Source organism: Heterocephalus glaber, unplaced genomic scaffold (genome assembly GCF_053883595.1).
Source record: "Heterocephalus glaber isolate CG9 unplaced genomic scaffold, H.glaber_assembly_v1.0 deba00001472, whole genome shotgun sequence".
Taxonomy (NCBI): Eukaryota; Metazoa; Chordata; class Mammalia; order Rodentia; family Bathyergidae; genus Heterocephalus; species Heterocephalus glaber.
The window spans coordinates 49,022,610-49,044,325 of NW_028258315.1; the positions used below are offsets into that span (position 1 = coordinate 49,022,610).

At 38.1% G+C, this 21,716-nt stretch overlaps 1 protein-coding gene across 9 annotated transcripts in view; it reads left to right on the forward strand.

Annotated features, from left to right (window-relative positions):
• The window catches only part of Mitf (melanocyte inducing transcription factor), a 222,621-nt gene that overhangs the window by 14,250 nt on the left and 186,655 nt on the right, over nt 1–21,716 (forward strand). Inside the window, exon 2 of one of the 9 annotated variants that reach the window (XM_087182010.1) lies at nt 2,399–2,545. The exons of the other annotated variants lie outside the window; for them this stretch is intronic. Coding sequence (XP_087038136.1) covers nt 2,469–2,545 — 77 coding nt within the window. The 5' untranslated portion in view covers nt 2,399–2,468. The remainder of the gene's footprint in view (nt 1–2,398; nt 2,546–21,716) is intronic. 9 annotated transcript variants of the gene reach the window in all.

The following is a 21,716-nucleotide window of genomic DNA, read 5'->3' on the forward strand; positions in this document are numbered from 1 at the left end:
GAGAAAATGAAAGTTTTCCTCTTTTCATGAGATTGAAGGAAGTAAGTAGACTGAAGCTAAAGATGTGTAGGGGTGGATGCTTTTCTGTGGGAGCTCATGTGTTTGAAGGTGTTCTGAGCACAGGAGGATGGAGACTAAGAAGAGCTCCAGTGTCCTGGGCTGATGAACTTTGCCTCTCATTGAGAGAACAGGGTGAAATGGCTGTGTAGGATGGAGTGGAGAAGCTGAGCTCAGGCCTAGGAGTGGAACCAGCCACCAAGATGGAAAGGGTGGCTTTGGAAGTCTTCAGAGTTAGATTTCTTGGGCATTTAACTGGGGGGATGTTAAGAGATCTACCTGTTACTCTTATTTTCCCAGAGTCATGGTTTAGGAAGTATTTGTAGCATCCTTGGGCAAATTTACTTGACTCTAGAAAGTGAAATGATTTTTGATAAATATTTACTGAACCTATTCTAGAGCCAGGAGACAAAACTGAGCAAAAAGCGTCCAACTGGAACCACTATCTCCCATGGTAAATGAGTGGCTGCTGAATGATGATCAGATCATCAAGAGCCAGACAAGTTCTTTCTCGGGGAGGAAAAGAGCCCATTTGATGATCATATCAGCCACTCTGGGAAAGAAACATGTTTGAACTGGTGTGTACACTGAAGACAGACTTTAGCTGCCACTTAATTTGAAAGACTTTGAAAAAAAAATGTGTATTTTAAGAAATCAAGCATCTTCTAGTTATAAATAGACCAACTGATAATACTTATTTTACTATCTGTCAGTCCCCATGGGAACAGGAATTTGTTAGCTCTCTGTGTATCTTAACTATCCAGGATACAAAGTGACAGTAAATTTTTGTTGAATAAAGAATGACCAGGATGGACAAAGTCTTTCCAGTGTGTGAAAATGGGCCAGTAACTTTTGAGAACTCTTTAAAACCCTTTTAGGAAAATGTATAAGAAATGATCTCAACCTTTCCTCTTATTAGCTATGGGTTCTTGTTAATTTTTATGGGGTTCAGTTCTCACACCTAGAAAATATGGCCAATAATAGAATTTCCTTCTTGGCACAGTTGTGAAAATTCTAAGAAGATAACAGGTAAAAATGACTGGCATATCTACATCCTCAATACAGTGAGTTAGTAGGACCAATGGTTGTTGTTACTACTAATGGTGCTAAGCAATGTCATAAAACTACAGTCAGTTCTTGTTATTAATGTTCTGTGAAGTCATTAAATTAGTGCATACTGAACCACTGGTACTAGGGAAATAGTAGCTAGGCTCCTCAGAGCCTCTGGTGGCAACATTTTTGTTGGCCAATCAATGGATAACTTTATTTTATGTATGTTTCTGTTTAGATAGTTTATTTAATATATATTATTATTGATTTATTAAAATTGAAGCACTATAACTGTGTCTGAACAATGCTTAACTTTTTATTGGTATATTTTTGTTATATATAATAATTACATTCATCTTGAGGAATTGGTACATGCACATATCATATCTTAATAATTTTTACTTCTCCCCTTTTCTCGCTTTCCTAGGTCCCCTTCCCATCTCCACAAAGTCCTGTTTTCCTATCATCTGTCTTTTATTTTGCCTTTTATGTTATTTATCTTTTGGACATCTCAAATAAGAGAAACCATATAATATTCACCCTTCTGTGTCTCATTGATTTCACTTGGCATTATGGTCTCAAGATCCATCCATTTGAATGATGTTTATCTTAGCATAGTATTTTCTCCATAGGGCACATGACAACTTTCTGCACTTGGACTCTCTAGAAATCACCGTAGCACTATGCTCAGGTGCCACTTAAATGGTGCAGTCACTAACAAAACACACAGAAATGCAGAAAACATGGCTTGAAAGAGACCATGAAGAGGACACTTGTTTACAGTATGCTATGAGGAGTGCTGAAACCAGAAGGCAGACCATCACCACCTTGCTTGACCTCAGTTGGAAATGTGCACATTGGGCTGCTTAAACTCTTGACTATTCTGTGAATGTCCACATTTAACTGTGAAAATGCTTCAACTATTGATGTTTGGAATTGCAAATAAGGGTTGGCAAGTAGGGGAATTTAAAAATGGGAGATCTATGGATATTGGGAGTTGTCTGTATTAAAAATTGTTTTCTTACACCTGTATTTCTCTAGCAGTTGTTTTTCTGTATAAAAAGCTTACTCACTGGGGAGAACATTTTAAAACATGGTGTGTTCAGATGTGGTAGATTACATATGAAGCCACATTAATAAAAAGTTTTCTGGGAACCCAGTCTTCCGTTTTTATTCATTTGTTTGCCAATAAAAATTGTCCTCATTTTCAGATTTTTAAAGTTGACTGGGGCTTCTCTGTTTATGTTTAATACTTTTTATTTTGATATGATTTCTGTTGTTCTTTATTTAGGAAGATGGAGTGTGAGTGTGGGGACCTGGAAGAGAGGCCAAGAAATCATAAATAATCCAACAGAAAACAGATGGATGGCTTAGAAACAGAGGTGCAGGCAGTTTTGAGGTATCCATGTCCAGCTCACGCAGGGCCTGGAGTTCAAAGGTGATGATTTTGATTTTTCATATATCAGAAATTACCATATTATAGTCATCAGCATAGTCATTATTGTAAACATTACGTGAGTAGGTACTCAGGTTAAGAGTACTTGTAATTCTTTTCAAAAGAAGGAGGAAATTGTGTTCTGTGGCCATTTCAAGTTGCAGAACAAATAGATCATACAATTTAATAAAAGACAGAAAACACAACAAGGAACGGTAATAGTAATATCAGCAGCATGTAGGATTTTTAAAGCCTTCCTTACAGGCTGCGCCTTGTATTGTGCTTTGGCTAACTTTTTGGTTTATATACAGTTTCCTTGAGTACTCTAGAAAGAATGGTTTGTGTTGGAGTGTGTGCAGTGAGTGCGCACGTGTGCCTGTCTGTCTTAGTCCCAGAATAAGGAAAGTTCCTATGAAATTTCTTTCAGTGTTAGAAATGTCAAGAAACCAGAAGAGAGGAATGAGTAATTCAGAGCTAGGTGCATTTTAAACATATTAAGGTACCTACTACCACCAGGTAGGGAGTGAAACATTTAAAATTTCTTATATAATGTAATTCTAATATGAGGTTGGTAGGATCCCTTTTATAGATGAAGAGATGAGCTTGCTTGTCTTCTGTCACTTGGTTATCTTAAATTACTCAAATAAGGGTGGAACTAGGATTTGGACCAAAGTCTGTCCAGCTTAAGAGCTCACTCTCTTCATTAACCTGTGCCTACCCAGTATATTGGGGTTCAGAGGGAGAGGCAGGATAGGATGTGATCATGGATGACAAGTCATGTTGATTTTGGAATGGCAAGAGGACCAGGTTTCTGATGAAGTAAAGACAAAGAACTCAGGGTGTGGCTGAACATTTGGATCCAAAGTAAATAAGTACATCTAATAAAGGTGCTCACAGCCTGCCTGACTGCATAGTCCTTTGTTTTCAAAGCTGTTTCTGAAGAAGGAAAGGAGATAGACTGTGAAGGCTCCAAGAAAGGTAGCAAAAGATGGGATAGTAGCTACTTAATCTTTCCCAAGGGTGCAGTGTGTAAGTTGTATTTTTTTGTCATTCCTTATTAAAGATCTCTCTATTTTTTTAAAATTTGAGATATGGTATCACTATATTGCTCAGCCAGGTGGTCTTGAATTGGTAGGGTCAAGTGGTCCTCCTACCTCAGGCCCTCAGTCTCCCCAGTAGCAGGGACTACAGGCATGTGCCATGATCACTGGCTTAAATATCATATTTGAATGTTGCTACCTGGTGATGTCAAGCTGTCTTATCTATATACCCATCCATGTGTTCTACCTCTGAACATGTAGCTTCTAACACCTTGATATTTTTCACTCATCTCTTGTCTCTGTTTCTGCCCCGCCCTCCCGACTTCTTAATTGCTTTTCTTGTGTGTCTTCATAAGACTGTAGCCAGGCTATTCCATTCTGGGATGTTTATCTTTGACATGCCAGAGTTCTTGAAACACCATAATGTTGTGTAATGAGCATAACTTCTGCCTTGACATGTGGGTGTTAAGAGCATTAGTCACTGCAACATACTGAGTTAACTATTTTCAATAAAAGGATATAATGACCTAACAGAGAGGAAGAAGGTATAAAAATCCCAGTTGATGGCTTTAATGGTGAGCTATATAGTTAGTGGGTTCCATCAGTGATGAGTTAGAGATCCACAGAATAAATGTAGAAGCATTCTTATTCTTAAGTTGTACAACAAAAGAAAGACTAACAATTTTAAAAGAAAGGACTTCATTCTCATACATATCAAGAGAAGCATACACTGTCTATGCTTCTATTGCTTCTGTTCCTGATTCACTATCTCATGTATCTTTAACTGTCACCAGAAATGTTGAAGATTTCCATAAGGCTATCAATAGGGACTGCTAGGCTGTGTCTTAAACCAGATTAAAAGCCCATAGCCTTGTCATGATCCTTATTGGAGAACCATCAGGGAATTCTTTGCAACGCTATCAGTGAACCAGGGCTTTCCTCAGCAAACAAAATAGGTCTTTACCTATGGAGTTGGTTTTATGAAGTTTTGGACAGCACTACTCATTGAAAAATTATGTGCCTACTGCCCTGATTTATCTATGTAGACATCTCTTCATGGTAGAAGATTTGAAACCTCATCCCGCCAAGCCTCTGGGCATCTAAAAATGTTAAAGGTACATTGATTTGCTTCTTGCTGGGAGTGGATCGTGGGCATTGGTCTTCTGGATGAGGGTTTGGTGACCAGTTTACTAAGTTGTGCTGTCTTATTTTCTGAAGTTAGAGGTTTAAACTGGAGGCACTGTGCTCTGCTCTTTTCTTTACCTTGCCAGCAATCTTCAGTTGTTTTTGTAAACAACTACTCAGCTACCCGCCTTTTCTTTTCTAGAAGGTTTACAAACAAAATTGTTTCAGTGTCAGAATAAGGAAATAAGGAGTGTTTATGGGTGCTGTTAATGACATTTCACACAACAGTGGTATGTTCTAAGGAAGTCCAAGTCAAAATCTATCACTTATGGGAATCATTTTCTTTTCCAATGTAGTATCTTGTACATATTGATCATCATTTTCATGATCAAATTAGCAATTGATGACATTTTTGGGGTTGGAGGATTTGTGGAGGGGAGCTTCATGTATTTATTTCTATGCATCCTTTTCTTGAGGGGGAGTACTGATCTCTTGTCCTCCTGTGTAAGGTGTTGAATTTGTTTGCTGCCATTATTCACTAAATCTAGATAAGGAGGTAGTTTTGAATGGGAGCCAAGTAACCTGTTGATGTAAAGTCTATTTTACCTTTCTGATTACCATCATTGGCACCTCCCTCCTGCCTGGCTGAATTCCCTGTCATTTTAAATAGGCAGCAATTACTGGTTTACTAAGGAAGCCAGCTCCAGCTGCCAAGGATCCTATTAATTATCACTGTATCTCTAATTTAGCCTTTCTCGTGTTGAGAGAAGGAGCATGTAAGCGTGTGGCAGAGTGTGGCAGAGTGGCTGCAATCACATCTCCATAATAATCTCCTTTCTGAGCTGGTTGAGTGGACTCAATGTTCCCTCAAAGGGCTGAGGTGGTTCCGGTGAGTGTTTTCATCTCTCTTCTATAGGTTTCTTGGTCAGTGAAGTTTGGTATGGTTTTTTTCTTGCTTTGATTCTGACCTGAGTACAAGCTAATGGTTGGCCTTCACGCTGGGAATTCAGACCTATTTGCCGTCGTCCCTGAACTCAAATGGGACACCTTGAAAATACATAAGTGATTTTCCCATGAGCTGTTTTCATGTGAAAAGGAGACCATGGAATTGACTTTATGCTGTCTTGAAGAAGGTAATATAAAATGGTAGCCAGTGTAGCACAGTTTATAGCATCTTGTATAGCACTTTATTTTAAAAGGGTGCTAATCTTTACTTAATATTTAATCTCTGATTCTTGTTCATAAATGGCTGGGTTGCTTTTTGTTTTCAGAAATGTCCAGTTGTTTCAGTGGACATTTTTTCAGCACTTCCACTAGATCATTTGATGAGGTTGAAGTGATTAGGCCCCTTTTCCACTTTTTAGTGTTATTTTTGGCAGTGTTGGTATTTGAAGCTGTAGAAGTGATTCACTGCAAAGTGAATTAGTTTTCCATGTTTCCTGATGTGTTTTCCAGCCCCCGCCCCCCAGGTTCCTTTTCCTCCTCTCAGATGATTCTGCAGTTGAAGTTCTGTCATTCTTGCTGGCTCAGATGTAAGTGCTGATGTCACCAAATTTCTTAAATTACAGCTGGTGGGGATTAACAGAAATTGTAAAAGAATACCACTTCCTCATTTTGCTATTTTTCTTGACTAATTATTGTCCTTTCGTGTCCTGTAGGAGGAATAGGATTTGGAAATAAATTCTCTGTCTTGAACTTAAAAATCCAATTTTTCATTTTTGTCTTTCTGTTATTCTTTAAAAATAATTTAGTGCTGAGGATGCTGCTCTCATATGCCCTGTAATAACCCCAGACAGACTTTCCTCACTCATGTTTTTTGCACTTTGGACTGTCTACTACTCTGGGTTTTGAATACTTCCCTTAAGTAAGTTTCCTTATATAGAATATTTTTCTCAACAGTCTTTTGCCAACGCTATGCTGTTACTGCTATTAGGTGAAGGGTTCTGATTTATTTACTAATTTTTCAAATCTTTTTATTCTTTAAGAAATGTTTAGCTCTGCCCCTCTTGTTTTCCTTGTTTAGAATATGAGTGCTGTTTGCAATCATTTTAATTGCTAGACACCTTCAAACTTTTATCTTGCTGGATTTCCAGTCCTAGTTGCAACAGTCAGAGATTGGGCCTCATGATTTCTCATCTCTTGCCTTATGGTTTGAGTGATGATTCCATGAACATGTTCTAAGTTCTCTGGTCTTCTGGGTGGGGCTTTGAAAGCCACCTGGAAGTGGGCATAAAGGATGGCAGAGCCCTGTTGGGTGCTATTGATTGAACTGCAGTCCTGTGAAAACAGGAATAGAAAGAGTTCAGCATTTGCACTTTCCTCTGGTGGTGTTTTTGCTTATTTTGTGTATTTAGAAAAAACAGCCATATGCAGACTGCTGAGTTACTATTTTCCCTGGAATGGAAACCATTTGGATTATTTCAATGAGTTTTAGCTAAGATTTGTTTGTTCACAGTATTAGTTTTGTTTTTTCTGGTGTCCTGTTTAGAATAAGACCAGAATGTGTCTTTTTACTTTATGGAAATAAGTGCTAGTCTTGGTGCCTTGGAATTTTGCAAACCAACGTGAATTTGAAAAATTATGTTTACTCCACAGAATGAAAATAGAAACTCTTTAGTGAAAATTATAGATATGTAAATATTTCCATTGTGGGTCATTTATTTTCTTTGAAAAAAATTTGACTAAAGTATTTTAAGATATCAGAGCAATCACTTTTCCTGATCAATTTGAACAGTAGTTTTTCTTGGTTAATTTCCTTGCTAATTAATTTCTCATTTTTAAAAAGAAAAACAAGATTAAACAGAAGAACTGCAGACCAAAATCATATATATTACCATATATATATCATATATATATGATCATATATTAGAATATTTGTTGTAAGGTGATATAAGGTGTTGTATTTCATAATGCAATGAATTTGGTTTAACTTTTAGTTGTAGGGTTGGATTAGACATAAACATAAAATTTTCTTATTGTAAAAAAAGCTATTAAGCATTGATTCAAGATCCTGACTGTAAGTTCTGATTGTTTGATCTCTGGAAATTTTGTATCACAATATCTGTATACTCTTGCAGTCCTAACATTTTCCCCTAGCATTGTGACCATGAGTCATTTGAATTGAGACTTTAGGATGGTGTAGCTATCTGGAAAATATTTCAAATGTCATTGTGGCATTTAAAAAAAATGAAATGTGAGCTTTAAAAGTTTTTATAAATAGAATAAAGAGGGGAAGGAAAGAAGAGGTATAAATTGGTTGAATTGCTTGGGATAAGGGTTTTTAAAGTTATCTAGAAACTAAATATAAGAAAAGGGGTGTGGCCCAGGGATTTAGCTCAGTGGCACTGTGACTGCCTTGCAAGCACAAGGTCCTGAGTTCAATCCCCAGTACCAACAAAACAAAACAAAACAAAGCCAAAAAACCCAAAGAAAATGGGTGTTTAATAGTTAAGGGAAGGTAGGACTGGGAAACATTATGAAACATTAAAAAGAGCTATAGAACTATAGGCATTAAAAACTGTAAATTTCACAAGGCTGACTGAATATTTTCTTATCCTGGCAAAAAGCACATACTGGACCTAATAGTTGCTCAGTAAATGTTGAATGAATGAATGAATGCATTGAAAGGGCCAGTTTTAGGACCAGCAATACCACTGATTCATTTCTTGACCCTGGGCTTACTATTTTTGAATCCGTTCCTATGTACAGTGAAGGGTAAGGACTAGATCAGCAGTGACGATGGGACCCTGCTGCTTCTTTGCTTTGGTAAATATCATGAATTGTCCCTTCTGTCTTTTCCATGAGCCTAGAAGGAGCTTGGGCCTTTCTTACCATAGAGACAAGAGATGAAACTTCTTAATGCTATCTCAGAAGTACTTCTCACTGAGATACTTTTCTCTGGTTTTTTGATTTTGGATTGTTTGGTTTTTGATACCTCAAGCCCAGAGAATATTATGTAATGTTTCTTGGTCAGCAGGTGTTCACTTAAACAGCAGCGATGATTGCTGTATGTACCACTGACCTTCAATTTAGTATTTTTTTTTCTGGTAAATTGAGCACATATAGATAGAACTTAATGAATGGGTCTAGACAGTATTCATCCAGTGGAGTAAGATATCAAGAAGTGTCTAGATCAACAGTGGTTTGCTTTTACTGTTTGTAGGTCATTTATACATCTAGTATGTCATTATTGAATTATCTACTGCATGCCAGATGCTATCCTAATGATAACACAATTGACCCCTAAATCATGAGGTCTACCTTCTTGGAACTCAAAGTGACATAAGTACCATGCTAGATCTGTAATTTTCCCATTAAGGCTAAAAGATGGAAAGGTCAGTTCTGAAGGGACAAGGGAAAGGCAGAGCTCCTAGGAATGAACTTTGAGTTCATTACTGAAAGATCACTACCAAGCAAGTGGGAGGAAAATATTCCAGGTGGAACCTAGCATAATGTGGCATCTGTGAACATGGGTGGGGCACCAGGGAGCATGGCTGCTTTACATGGAGGAACAGCACTGTGGTTGCCAAATGAAGAGTTGGAGGGTGGCCAGATCTGGTGTCCCATAGGCCAGTTAGGATGATTCTAGCTGAACCGTCTTTGTGAGAAATGATGATACACAGGTGCTTTGCAGTCCTGAAGATAGGTTGCTATTACAAGAGGGTAAAAATCTTGGCCACAGATTTCAAGGGCAATGAAGGCAAAAGTAAAGCAGTGTTCACCCTGCTTATGGGTGATTGCTTATTCATTCATTAATTTATAGCATAGGTGCCTATTCTGTACCATGCATCTGGGAAACACATGGTGAATAAAATAGACATGGTCTCTGCTCTTGGGATGCCTCTACTCCAGATGTAGACACAAGCAAACAGATAATTATACAGTACTTGACTGTGTATTCTTTTTCAGTTAAATGAGCAAAATCCTAAGGGTCCACCCTATCTAGGGATCCCCACTCCTTTCCTGCAGCTACTTTATAGTCTGATAACATGCTCTCTGCTCCCTCTTGGTAAGTTTTGGAGGATAAAGTCAACAAAACAGATAAGCCTCAAGGTTTTTCCTTTGTCTTAAACATGGTTGTGCACTTACATACGTGTGTGCATACACACACTAAATATGTCTATCTTTGTTCCAGCGATAGACAAGCACCTGGAATAAGCCATTTGAGGATTCCTATAGGTAAATCTGCTCCAGGTAAAGTTCCAGATATTTTCACTTGTTTTCTAAACTCTGATGTTTTACATGGTATAATCCTGGCTGTATAGTTCCAGATTCAAGAAGAAAAGTCTGGCTCTTGTGGTCTTTCCACATATAAAATTGGATCTGGAAGCTGGCTTTGGTGACTGCTTCAAATTAGCCTTCATTTCTGTGAGCCAGGTTATTGCCAGTGTTTGGGATTCATGTCTAGGAGCAAGAATTTGCCTCAGGGGAGCAAAACTGATCAATATTAGATATGTGGCATATTGCAAAGACATGTTTTGGTGCAAAAATTATAGTAACAATTAGTTCCTCCTCCAAATAGAAAACTTCCCCATGTTCTTCAACCCAGAATCACCTATAATAATACAGAGTCAAAATCTAGTTGAATAGATATGATAAAAATTCCTAGGAAACCATTCTAGGTTCAAGCCCTTTTCTATAAGATAAAGCAGTCTGACTTATCACAGTGACAGTGGCTGGTTTGGGTGGGAAGTGAACTCATTTTGCATGAGTGGGAGAGGCAGGAGATTGTTGGAGCTAACCATCTGGATTCAGAATGTCCTAGGTTTGAATCCTAGCTGCACTGATTAGTGAGTTTGGGTAGATTATGAGGATGTACTCTTTCTTCACCTATAAAATGAAGGAGTGATTAAGCATTTAAGACCTTTGTTCAACTTGCCTGGATTTGTTTCTGTGCTCTACTACTACTATGAGATTGGGCAGCTTCTTCTCTCTGTATATTATATTGACTTTCTGTAGATGATGATGATGATTATGATGATAATGGTGCCTGCCTCATAAGAATTAAATGACATTATGCACATGAAGAGTTTGGCACAGTACCTAGTTAGTGCTCAGTATATCACTCAGCTATTTTTCTTACCATCATTATATTTAGCTTTATAGAATGTTCTTTAATGTTATTTGCTTACTGTTTGTTCTTCCTGAAAGTTATATGTTTACAAAATACATTTGTTGCTATATGTCTGTCGTTTTAAAAACAGAAGACTCAATGCTAGAATTTCTAGCCTAAGGATGAGTTTTTCCAGACAAGAAAATAGTAAATGTCTAGCTAAATTTGAGTTTCTGATAGAGAATCATTTCCAATATATGTTCCAAATATTTCATGGCATACTTAGACTAAAATATTATTGACTGAAATTTAAATTTAACCTATTTTCTAAATCTGGCAACCTTAGTTTGGAAGTAAAACTTCACTTGATTTTAACCAAAATGCCGAGAAGCGATAGTAAAACTTACCCCTTTATTCTCGCATTCATTTTTTCCACTCAGATATATGTATATGGATGCGTATGTAAGTAGTGAATAAGATTTTTAGAATATAAGTATAGAAATAGTTAAATATGAAGAAATATCTCTTTATCTCTGTACTCTTTCTTAATTCAGTATACCTGTGTAAGTAGTGAGACCATCAGATTAGATTATGTTGACACCTGAGTACATAGTGTGGTGGTGCTTGAAATTTTGAAATGTTCAGTGTTGCTTCTACGTAAAGGGGACTATTAATAATGACACATTAATAGGTAGGTGTGCATTCCTGAGAATCCTGAAACCCTCATCATCTTTGAAGGAAATTACCTCATTATGCACTTAGAGTCACCTGGCCAGGGAAGGTCGTTTCTTTTGGTTGGCCTGGTCTTCCACTTGTGGGAAAATAAAAGCATTGACTGGTTACATTAATAACATGGAGTGGTTTCTTTGTACTTATGATTTAATTTTTCAGTAAGGTTTGGTGTTTAAGCTTCTAGACTAGTTGGAGGCTTTGAAAGAATTATATCCCAAACTGAGATTCTTTCAATTCATTATTTACTGAGCATCCACTGTGCCTATGGCAGAGAGAAATTTCAGGTGTACTTCCTGCCCTCAAAAACCTTAGTATTTAATGAAGCATCAAAGCAAGAAACAATTGTGACAAAAGGCAGAAACAATAAGGTCAAGGTTGAAGACAACTAAAGCCAGGTCCCAGATGGTTGAATGTAGGAAGTGATTAAATCTGGAGACCAAGTGGAGTAAGAAATAATTTATTAAAAATGAATTATTTGAGGGTAATATTAGAGAGAACTATTCAAAGATGAGGATCATTTCATTTGGGAAATGAAATGTTCAAATGTACTCATAGCATTAACATATACTTGGAATTTGCCACATTTTGAAATGAGTATGTACCACAGACATAGCAAAAATATATACTGTACAACATTACCGTAACTGTTTGTGCCCTTTCCTTTGATGTGTCACTGTTTATGGTGTAGAATTTCCAGATCAGAGACTTGCCTTTATGTAGGTGGAGCTGGATTTATTCCATGTGGTTTTCTAAATATTTATCATGCACCTGCTGTTGCTATGTGTGAGATAGCCAGAGACTTGGGCAATATTTAGGGACTCTCTTAGTTGGTTTCTTGAACCAACTGAGAGGCACTCCATTTAAATGTGATTCTTTTTTCCTGAAATGCATACTTACAGTAATTTCTGATTTAAGTGGGGGCAGAAGCAGCAGCAGAAGAATTCTATGAGAAGCCTCTTGTGAGGCACCCTTGACTTTGAGTATTTGCTTAAATGACTTTGAAAGCCAGCTTTAACTCATTTCCTGTTGGGATGACACTTGTTTATTAGACTTGGCCCAAGTGAGAGTTAATAGTCTTAATGGTTTTGAATGGTCCCAAGTGATTCTCCAGCAGCGTGCCATTAGTAAACTGGAAGATTCTCCAAATGGAAAGCAACACACATGCAGGTGCTTGAGAGAGGAGCTGTACCCACCTTAGAGTTAGCCATGGACTTAGAATCCTATAAAGTAAGTTACAATTCCAGTAAATGTTAAACTGTTTTTGTGCCTGCTTGGCAAGCTTGAGGTCCTGAGTTCTATCCTGGCACCACAAAACAAAAAACAAAAATAAAAAATTGTTTTCAACAATTCTTTTCTAGGACTTTCCATTTCTTTTTTTTTTTTTTGGTACCGGGGATCGAACTCAGGTCCTTGCGCTTGCACAGCAGGTGGCGAAACCACTGAGCTAAATCCCTGGGCCTTCCATTTCTCTTTTTGAGAAACTGATAACATGTGAAGTCAATGCATTTTTAAAAAGGCCCTGGCATTCAGAACTTGTTGAGACCATCCCACCTTCTCTAGCAAGTAAATTAAAGTGTGACAGGGCGTTTGTGTTGGTCAAGAATGTGGTGTGGGGAATTGGATTGGTTAGCTGCCCAGCACATGAGTAGAACTGCTAAAACAGCATGAAAAACTTTTCCATTTTTCAATTTATACATGTGTTGGTCTGTAAAGCACTAATTTAGACTGGAAATTAGCAAGGGATTCAATGACCCTTGGTATTTCTTTTTGGTCAGTGAGGATTGGCATGTGTTTCTCAAGCTTGGACAGGTTATTCATTGTGGATGTTTTTGCTATTTCAGGGCCTGGAGGGGTGAGATAGAGCCTGGATTCAAACTTTTATTGGGTTCTTAAACATGAAAGAGCATCAACTGGTTATGTAAGTTTGGGTCTAGCTGAATGTTATTAATTTTTTCCCCTTGATGGCTTGGGCAAATATTATGTAGTTTTAATATCTATACTTGGTTCCTACTGCCTTGTTTCTGGCCACCCTTAACATCTTCCTTTATATATCTGTCATTAAGTCATAATTGAAGCTTCATGTTTTATATTTAGAATGATGCATGGAGGTTCAGCTGTGCCAGCCATTCAGGCTTAATGGCAAATATTGGCTCATGCCAGAAAGTTTTTGCAATCTGGCCTCTTTTTGGGGATAGCCAATCTAAGCAACCGCACTTTGGCTGAGGGGTACAGGGAAACTTTTCAGAAGAGATTCCTACTTCTATACATGTATGAGCACCTTGTTTCTGATAAACAGTACATTGACTTGATGGTTTGCTCTACATCCCAGTGTCAGGTACCCCCATGACAAGTCTGTGTCACTTCATTCCTCAGTTACTGATTTTTCTATGGGATATCAGTGAGTGACAGTTCAGGAGTGCTCACATAGTGATGATAGATGACACCCATGCCACATGCTGTGTCCCACAGGCTGGCAGACACTATCAGACATTTCACAGCTCTTGAATTCTCTGGATGCAGGCCACTTTTGAACTCTGTCCATCAATCCATGGAAGTAGTCATTGAACTAATGTTCATTGAGGCTTTACTATGTGCCAGGCACTCATCTGGGGAAGCAAACTTTTGAAAATCTTGGTACTCGTAGAGTTTACATGGGGGTGTATATGTGTGGAAATAAACACATAAATAAGTAAAGCACTTAAGTGCTAAATGGTGATAAGGGCTAGAGAGAAAGATATAGCATGGATAGATTTGGAGTGAATTATAATTTGAAACTGAGTCGATAAGGAAGTCTTGCTCAGAAAATGTCATTTGAGGAAGGGCCTGAAGGAGATGCAAGTGATTCATAGTGGTGTTTGTGGGGAAACCATACAGGACAGAGGCCAGGGTAAATACATTGTCTGTGGACAGGGTTGTGCTGGGGTAAGAAGAGCACGACAGCCTCTCAGTGGACAGCAGAGCCAAGCGGGAAGGAATGGGAATGGCAGGAGATGGGGTCAGGGGAGAAATGGGACCTGGGCAGAGGCAGATCCTGAGGGGGTTTGTAAAGACTTGGCCTTCTACTCACTATGAATGGGTGTGTAGCCCTTCTAGATTTCTAGCTAGATGTAGGAGAATGGATGTGCCTTGAAACTGTAATGTTGAGTGAAGTAAATCAGACAGAAAAGCTTAAGTATCACATGGTTTCGGTTACATGTGAAACTCAATATATAAATAAAGTGCAATATAATAGATTTTCAGCTAAAGGAGTAACATCTGATTAATTCAGGTAGCAGCCCAGTTCATTGGGGGGAAAACAATGGTCTAAGAATTAATTTGGATGTTGAGTCATGGGTTTGTCCCTAGGTAGGGACAAATAATAATGCTCAACATGCTGACTTGAGCTTTTTCTTTCTTACAGATTTTGTTATTGGATTAATTGCCCCAGCCCTAATTGCAATGCCTTTGATTATTTCATATATGTGGTTGATTACTTTTCTCTTTGAATGTGCAGAGTCAGACTACAGGTGTATAATTATCTTACTGCCCTTTATTTAACTAAAAATTTTTTACCACAAACATTTCATATTGAAACCTTGTAAGAGCTGAAGTAACTTTATGTATTGATATGTTAAAGGTTGTCTGTAGTTGAAATGATGTGGATAGCCACAAATTTTAAGCTTTATTGCTTAGCTTTAATAATATTGTAGTTTTAGAAAATGGAACTAATTTATTGCATGTTGCACAAAGCTGTCAATTGGGATACGATGATAAACATGGCACAGTTTCCTCCCGCAAGGGCACAACGAGGAAGGAGACAGATCTGGTTAAGGTGTTACCCTGCTAAGCAGTGTTCATGGGAGAAAAGAGGACAGGAATCCATGGCCAGTTTGAGACCTGTGTGGTTCAGGTGTAGGCTGATATTTGGGTGCATCTTCACACTAGTGTTAAATTTGTGTCCAACCTCTGGTTGGACCTAGTACACAGGGACAGAAGGTACCTGGCCTGGCAGCCTCTCCTCTGTGTCCCTGAGCAGTTTGGCTCAGCTCCAAATTTGTATCATGCCATTCAGCACATCAAGGTACTGCAATTAACCCTCTCTCAAAAGCAGTCTAGGGACCATCTTTTATTACTCAAGAATGTCCCTTGGGAATTTCAACCAGCTCCCTTCCATTGGAATGCTGCTTGCATTTCCTGTGAGGTTCTGGTGTCTCTCTGAGTTGGTACACAGGTAGCAGCATGGCTGGCCAGTGCTTCAACTCCTGTTGAGAACTGTTTCAGCCTTGCCTCGTCTTTAGGCCTCTAGTGTGTGCTCTCTTGGGAGTCAGGTGGAGCCCAGTCATTTTATCCACTGACATAATCTATTTCTCATGTCAGTTAACTGGCCTCTTCTTGGGCAGCCTTGACATGTCATAAGTTTCCAGGTCCAGGATTCTGCAGGCAACTTCTCAGGAAGTAGGAGGGCTGCCACATGCCCAGGTTGGCCTTTCAGCGGAGCAATCTGGCATGAACTGAAGAGTGGGTGCTCGAGGCCTTGCTGCTGGGGGAATTGGCCATGGTTACCAGTGCTATGACTCTTAGAAGGATGCCCGACCTTTGGCACCTGAACTACCCCTGTGGTAATGCTTGGGACAAATTACTATGTCAGTGACACTGTTAGAGCCAGGGAGGAAATTGAGGCCCAGAAAGGTGAAGGGGCTTGCTACAGTTAATGGTTGAGCTAGAAATAGATTTGTGAATCCTTACCTCCCAACTAAAAATGTCTCCTTTCAGTTCTTCTTTCCACTCCAGGTCTCTATAAACATTCTTCCTGCTATCCTGAACACTTACCTGTAATTCTTCTGTTTATTTTCTACTAATTCTTTAGTTGCAGTTTAAAAGTGGCTTCCTGACTAACCCTTTTGCCCCTTCATCTGACTGAGGAGCCATGTATTTTTATAGTTTCCTCATGTCTTCCTTACTACTACTTACATAGTTATCTTATATGCGTGGTATGTTCAGTGTCTGCCTGAAGCAAGGACCTGTAGCTGCTTTGCTCACCATTTCGTTCCAGAGGTTAGACCAGGGTCTGACACACAGAGTGTATAAATTTTTATTTATTCCATGAATGAAAAATTGAAAGACAACCTTTGAGTTTTCTCTTACCTATTTATATTAAATGTCTACATCTGATCTAGCAAGGTTTAACAACTATTACTGACTTTGCGTATTATTGAGGATTCAACATATGTGATTTTTGTTGTTTGTGTCTAATAAAACTAAGTCTGTGGCCTTGTGCTTTTTTATTAATATTACCTGTGCCCAAACCAGAACTCAATGAAACATATAAACCTGTGTTCTTTAATTGGGATAGAGTTGACATGTGGGGCTATGATTTATCAATTTATTTTGCTGTGTTGCTGTTTCCAAAAATGACTTTTAATGCTTTTTGGACTCCCCATTGTATTTATTAAGAGTGAATAAAGAAAGCATTGCTTGTCCTTAATGGGATTCATGCTTTTTTGGAAGGATTTGTTTTGACTTGTCGGATGAAACATTTAAGAGGGTAGGAATAAAAGAATTGAGAATTTCTCTAGAAGAAAGAGTAAAGTTTTGTACTGTGTATAAAAAAGAAAAACAATAACAGTTGACTTTGTTTCTAAAACAAAACTATTCTAAGTGTTCATATAAAAAGATGGGCTTTCCCCAAGCTGGGTTGTATGTTTAATTTATAGAGAAAGCATGCATTGTTTTGTCTCATGCATTGTGGTTGTATTGGCTCCCAGAAGATTAGCTCGAAGCTATATGTGAATAGTCACACCCTAAATTACATGAACTGAGTACTTTTAAAGAGTTGGAAAATCTAATGTGTACTGTTTTCCTGCTGCTGCAGGAAAAAAAAATTGGGAGATGGGGTAGTGAAACCCAGAAGTTGCTTTTTTATATTTCTGTCTGCAACACTTGGAAACTAAATTAACTTCTTTGAGCCCCCAAACTTCCAACCCTAGAGTAGAGATGAAAATGCTAACTGCCCTAAGAGTTATTGTGAAGATTTCATGAGATAACCCATGGAAAATATCACAATGCCCAACATACTGAAAAAGTCCTGTAGTTATTACTATTATTAGAGGATAGATAGTACAGTAGATAGGGTGGTAGGTAGTTAAGCACACAGACTCTGCAGGACCTAGCCTGAGTTTGAATCCTGGATCTGTATGTAGCTTATTGGCTGAACCATCTTTGGTGAGTTTGAATTTCCTAATATGCAGTAGTAATAATAACAGTATGGAGGGTTATTATGCAGATTAACTATGTTAGTACTTTTCAAGTGGTTATAACCACTCCTAGTACACAGTGAGTGCTATATGGATGTTTGCTGCTGGGATCAAGAAGACCAAGTCCTACAGACAGATGATCTGCCATACTGTATTGTCATGTGTACAGTCATGAAGAAGTTGCTTACCTTCTCCAAGCCCCATTTCCCTTTTGTAATATGGGGATAATTTTAGTTTATAGTGCCAAATTTTATGAGAAATCAGTGAAATCATGTATTTGTTAAATGCTTAGTGTAGGGCTGGGAACATAGAAAATACTCATTAAGTCATGAGTACAATGAAGACTTTTCTTATAATTGGTGCTACTATGTTATTGTTTGGATTATTTTTACTTCTGCTAATATGTCTCTGGCTTATATAGAACTCACATTTAAGATGGACTCCACAAACATTTTATGAAAATGAATATGATTAAGGTATAGAAAATAATGTTGAAGTGCACTGTTTGTGTTGGTGTATTTACCTAAATGGAACCATTTCAGCAAATGAAGAAATATCCTTATTAAAAGTCTTATAATTATACATGTATAATTTTCTAAGTCACAAAAGATGAAAAGTTAGGATTAATGTTGGGTGGATAATTTTATATCCATGGAAAATGACTTGGTAAACGATAGGAACTGAAATTTCCAAAATAAATTGTGAGTACGTAAACTGTTTTAAGTCAACTCTGTGACTCTTTCCTACCTACTGTGGGGTTGTGTTCATAGGGTAAAGTGGTTTCATTTTCCTATGTTTAAATTCCATTTGTGGCCAATAGCCATGCATCTCCGGAAACGGATAAGCTTTTATTCCAGGATTGGTAACGTTTTCCACTTTAGTCACTTGGGTTACTGTTGCTACAATATCTATATTTAAATATTTGTGTTATTTTGCAATATATCTTCAAGTTTAACTTCCTTTTTTTTTCTTTTAAAGAGGGTAGGGAAGAAAAGGCAGGGTTTATAATACAGCGCTATAAATAGTGTTTGAGAAAAACAGGGCTTTGACTAACATTTGACCTAGAAGTTCCATGCATTTTAGTAGAAGTTGGGAGCTTTCATTGAACAATTAAGTGTGCAAAGAAGTGCAAATGGTTGTATCAAGACCTGAGTGTCAGATTCTCTCAACTCAAAATAGCGAAGTGCTGAAGAAATTCATAAGGTATATGTTCTAGAAGGATAAGTTAAGTGAATTAATTAAAAATGTGGGAAAACTTATTCTGGGCCTGTGCAAATATCTGCCAAGAGTATGGTACGATTTGGAGTCCAGAACCTAGAAAAAAAAAAAAAAAGGTTAATTTGAGTTTCTTATTGTTTACCATAGAGTAGAGATGTTTTAAAGCCTCAGTAAGAGTGATGAGCTTAATTCAAAAAGGAAGGCATGGAAAAGCTTTCGTTATTGTTGTTGCTTGTTTTACTGTACTGGGGATTGAATCCAGGGTCTTTACACTGAGCTACATCTTCAGCCCTTTCTATTTATTTTAATTTTGAGACAGGGTCTTGCCAAGTCACTAAGTTGCCCAGGCTGGGCTTGAACTTGGGGGCCCCGCCTCAGCCTCCCAGAGTGCTTGGGATTTCAGGTGTGCATCACCATACCTGCCTGAGGCATGGATAAGTTTCAAGTAGGAAAGATGGGCTTCTTTTTGTGTTTCTGAAAGATAACTATGATAGTGCTACAAAAAATGGATAGCAGTTGGTGGTGACAAAGAAAACAAAGAAATGATCCCACTCAGTACTTGTATGGTAGTTATGGAGATGGAGCAAAGGATGGAGTTGAGAGATACTGGGGAGAGAGAATCTTAGCCCTGGGTGATTGGTTGTGTCTTAAATGATCCAAGAGTGAGGAGGGATGGAAGGTGGCTAGATTTCTCAGATGGGCAGGTAGGCAGTCCTCTTGAAAGAGAAACTACTTGGGAGGGTGGATATTCTTCTTTGTACTTGTACATGGGGTGTAAGAGACGGAACAATGTCACTTGAGTCAGCTTTAGGGTAGGCACTATTCAGGATAGAGTGTGTGTTTTAATCTGGTTTGTATTTCTTGCATGAAATGCAACATCTAGTTAACAGCTGTCTAAATAAATAAGGGGTCATTTGTCTCCATCCAAAAGCCCAGGAGTCCCATGACTACTGCTGTTGTTTGGTAGCCTTATAGTGTGAGAACCAGAATCTCAGGGATTTTTCTTAGCTTTTTCTTGATTGTCACCTTGTTGTCACAATACCCACCAGCCATCACATCATCTTTAAGAAGAGGAAACAGAGAAAAGTGGTAACACGTGTAGCAGGAAAACACAAGCTTTCTCAGAAGCTCCTTGTAGACATCTCCTTCTGTGATGCCCTAAGCAAATTTTGATTCCTGTTCATATGAAATAAATGGAGTACAAGTTGTCCATGCAGTAGTTGTGTTTGCCTCAGCCATGTTACGTCTAAGGGATGGAGGAATAGGAAATATTTGAGGTCATAGAGGAATTTAATCAGTTGGATGAGAAATTTCAGTGGGCTTACTTTCTCTCAATTCTGTAATGATGCCCAAGCTGTAGTTTCTTGTATAAATTATGAAATGTGTTTAAAATTTGATTACATATTTCTTATATACTTTAAAAATGTATAAATGAATTGTCTTTAAAACATATTGAATATACATTTTTTTCCTATCTGATTAAAATTTTAATTTGCAAAAGACCCCCCCGCCCCCGACTTCCTTATTCTTAAGCACTCTTACAGCTAATGTGGAGAATTCCATTTGGTGTTACCAACTAATATGCAAGCCAAAGCAGGGAATCTCTAATGGAAAATGTTGTACCCTTTACTATGACTTTTGTCTCTCTTAAGGATATAATTATTCTGTGTTTAAAACTGGAGGGGAAGTGTTTGTTCATTCTTTTTGAAGGCAACATTATTCAGGATGTCATAAGATGCAAATATTTGTCCTCTACTCCAGTCTAACTCAAGACAGACTGACCACCTAATAGACTCCAAATTTTGTTAGGGACTCTTTTAGCTAACAGTGATTCTGAAGATGAGTAATGCCTAGTCCTTAAAGTACAGCAAAAGGAATGGGATTTTGGAAAGAGTCTACCACTTGTGCTCTGTGATCTTAGATATCTTTTTTAGCTTTTCTGAACTGGTTTATTCTTTGAGATTGGGCTTAGAGTAGAGATAGTCATATAATTCTGCACATACATATACAAAAATGCTTTAGAAACAAAGTGGCTGGGCATACTGGAGGTACAAGTAAAATATAATGGAGTGTAGAATAGGAACACTGAGTTTCTGCTAAGAGGCATTGTGGAGAAGAGGGTAGAACTGCACATGGACAATGCAGAGGCTTTGCCTGGTGAAGATGATGGTTCTAGGCTGAGCAAGTACACACCATGTAAAAAGTGTTTATGAATATTTCAGAGATTTACTATTTTCAAAAAGAGATTAAATGAGGAGACCCTTTAAAGTCTGCCTGGCTGAGTTAGGACTGTGTTTGTTGGCTGACGGGGAGCAATTGAAGCCCTTTAAAAAATTCACAGGAATTTAATTTTGAGTGCTGGGCTTGTATATAATTCAGTGGTATGGCACTTGCCTAGCATGGGTGAGTTCCTGGGTTCCATCCCCAACAAAGGAAAAAAATAGGTTTCATTTTGAAAGAAATGGAATTTATAGGTTAAAGTAAACTTTCTGTTTTGAGATAATTGTAGATTCATAGCTATAAGAAATACTGAGACATCCATGTACCCTTTCTCCAGTTTCTCCAGTGATAGCATCCAACATAAAGTCACGACTAGGAAATCAGCTGAAGACTTCAGAGGAGAGGCCATGATATGCTTAAGTCTATGTTAAATAGTTTGCCCTAGGAGCTGTGGACTGGGATGGGTTGGAAGAACAATGAGGCTCCCAAGTAATAAAGAGGGGACATAGGGACAGTGGTGATAGGCTTGGGGATTTGAGGTAGCAGCAGGATTT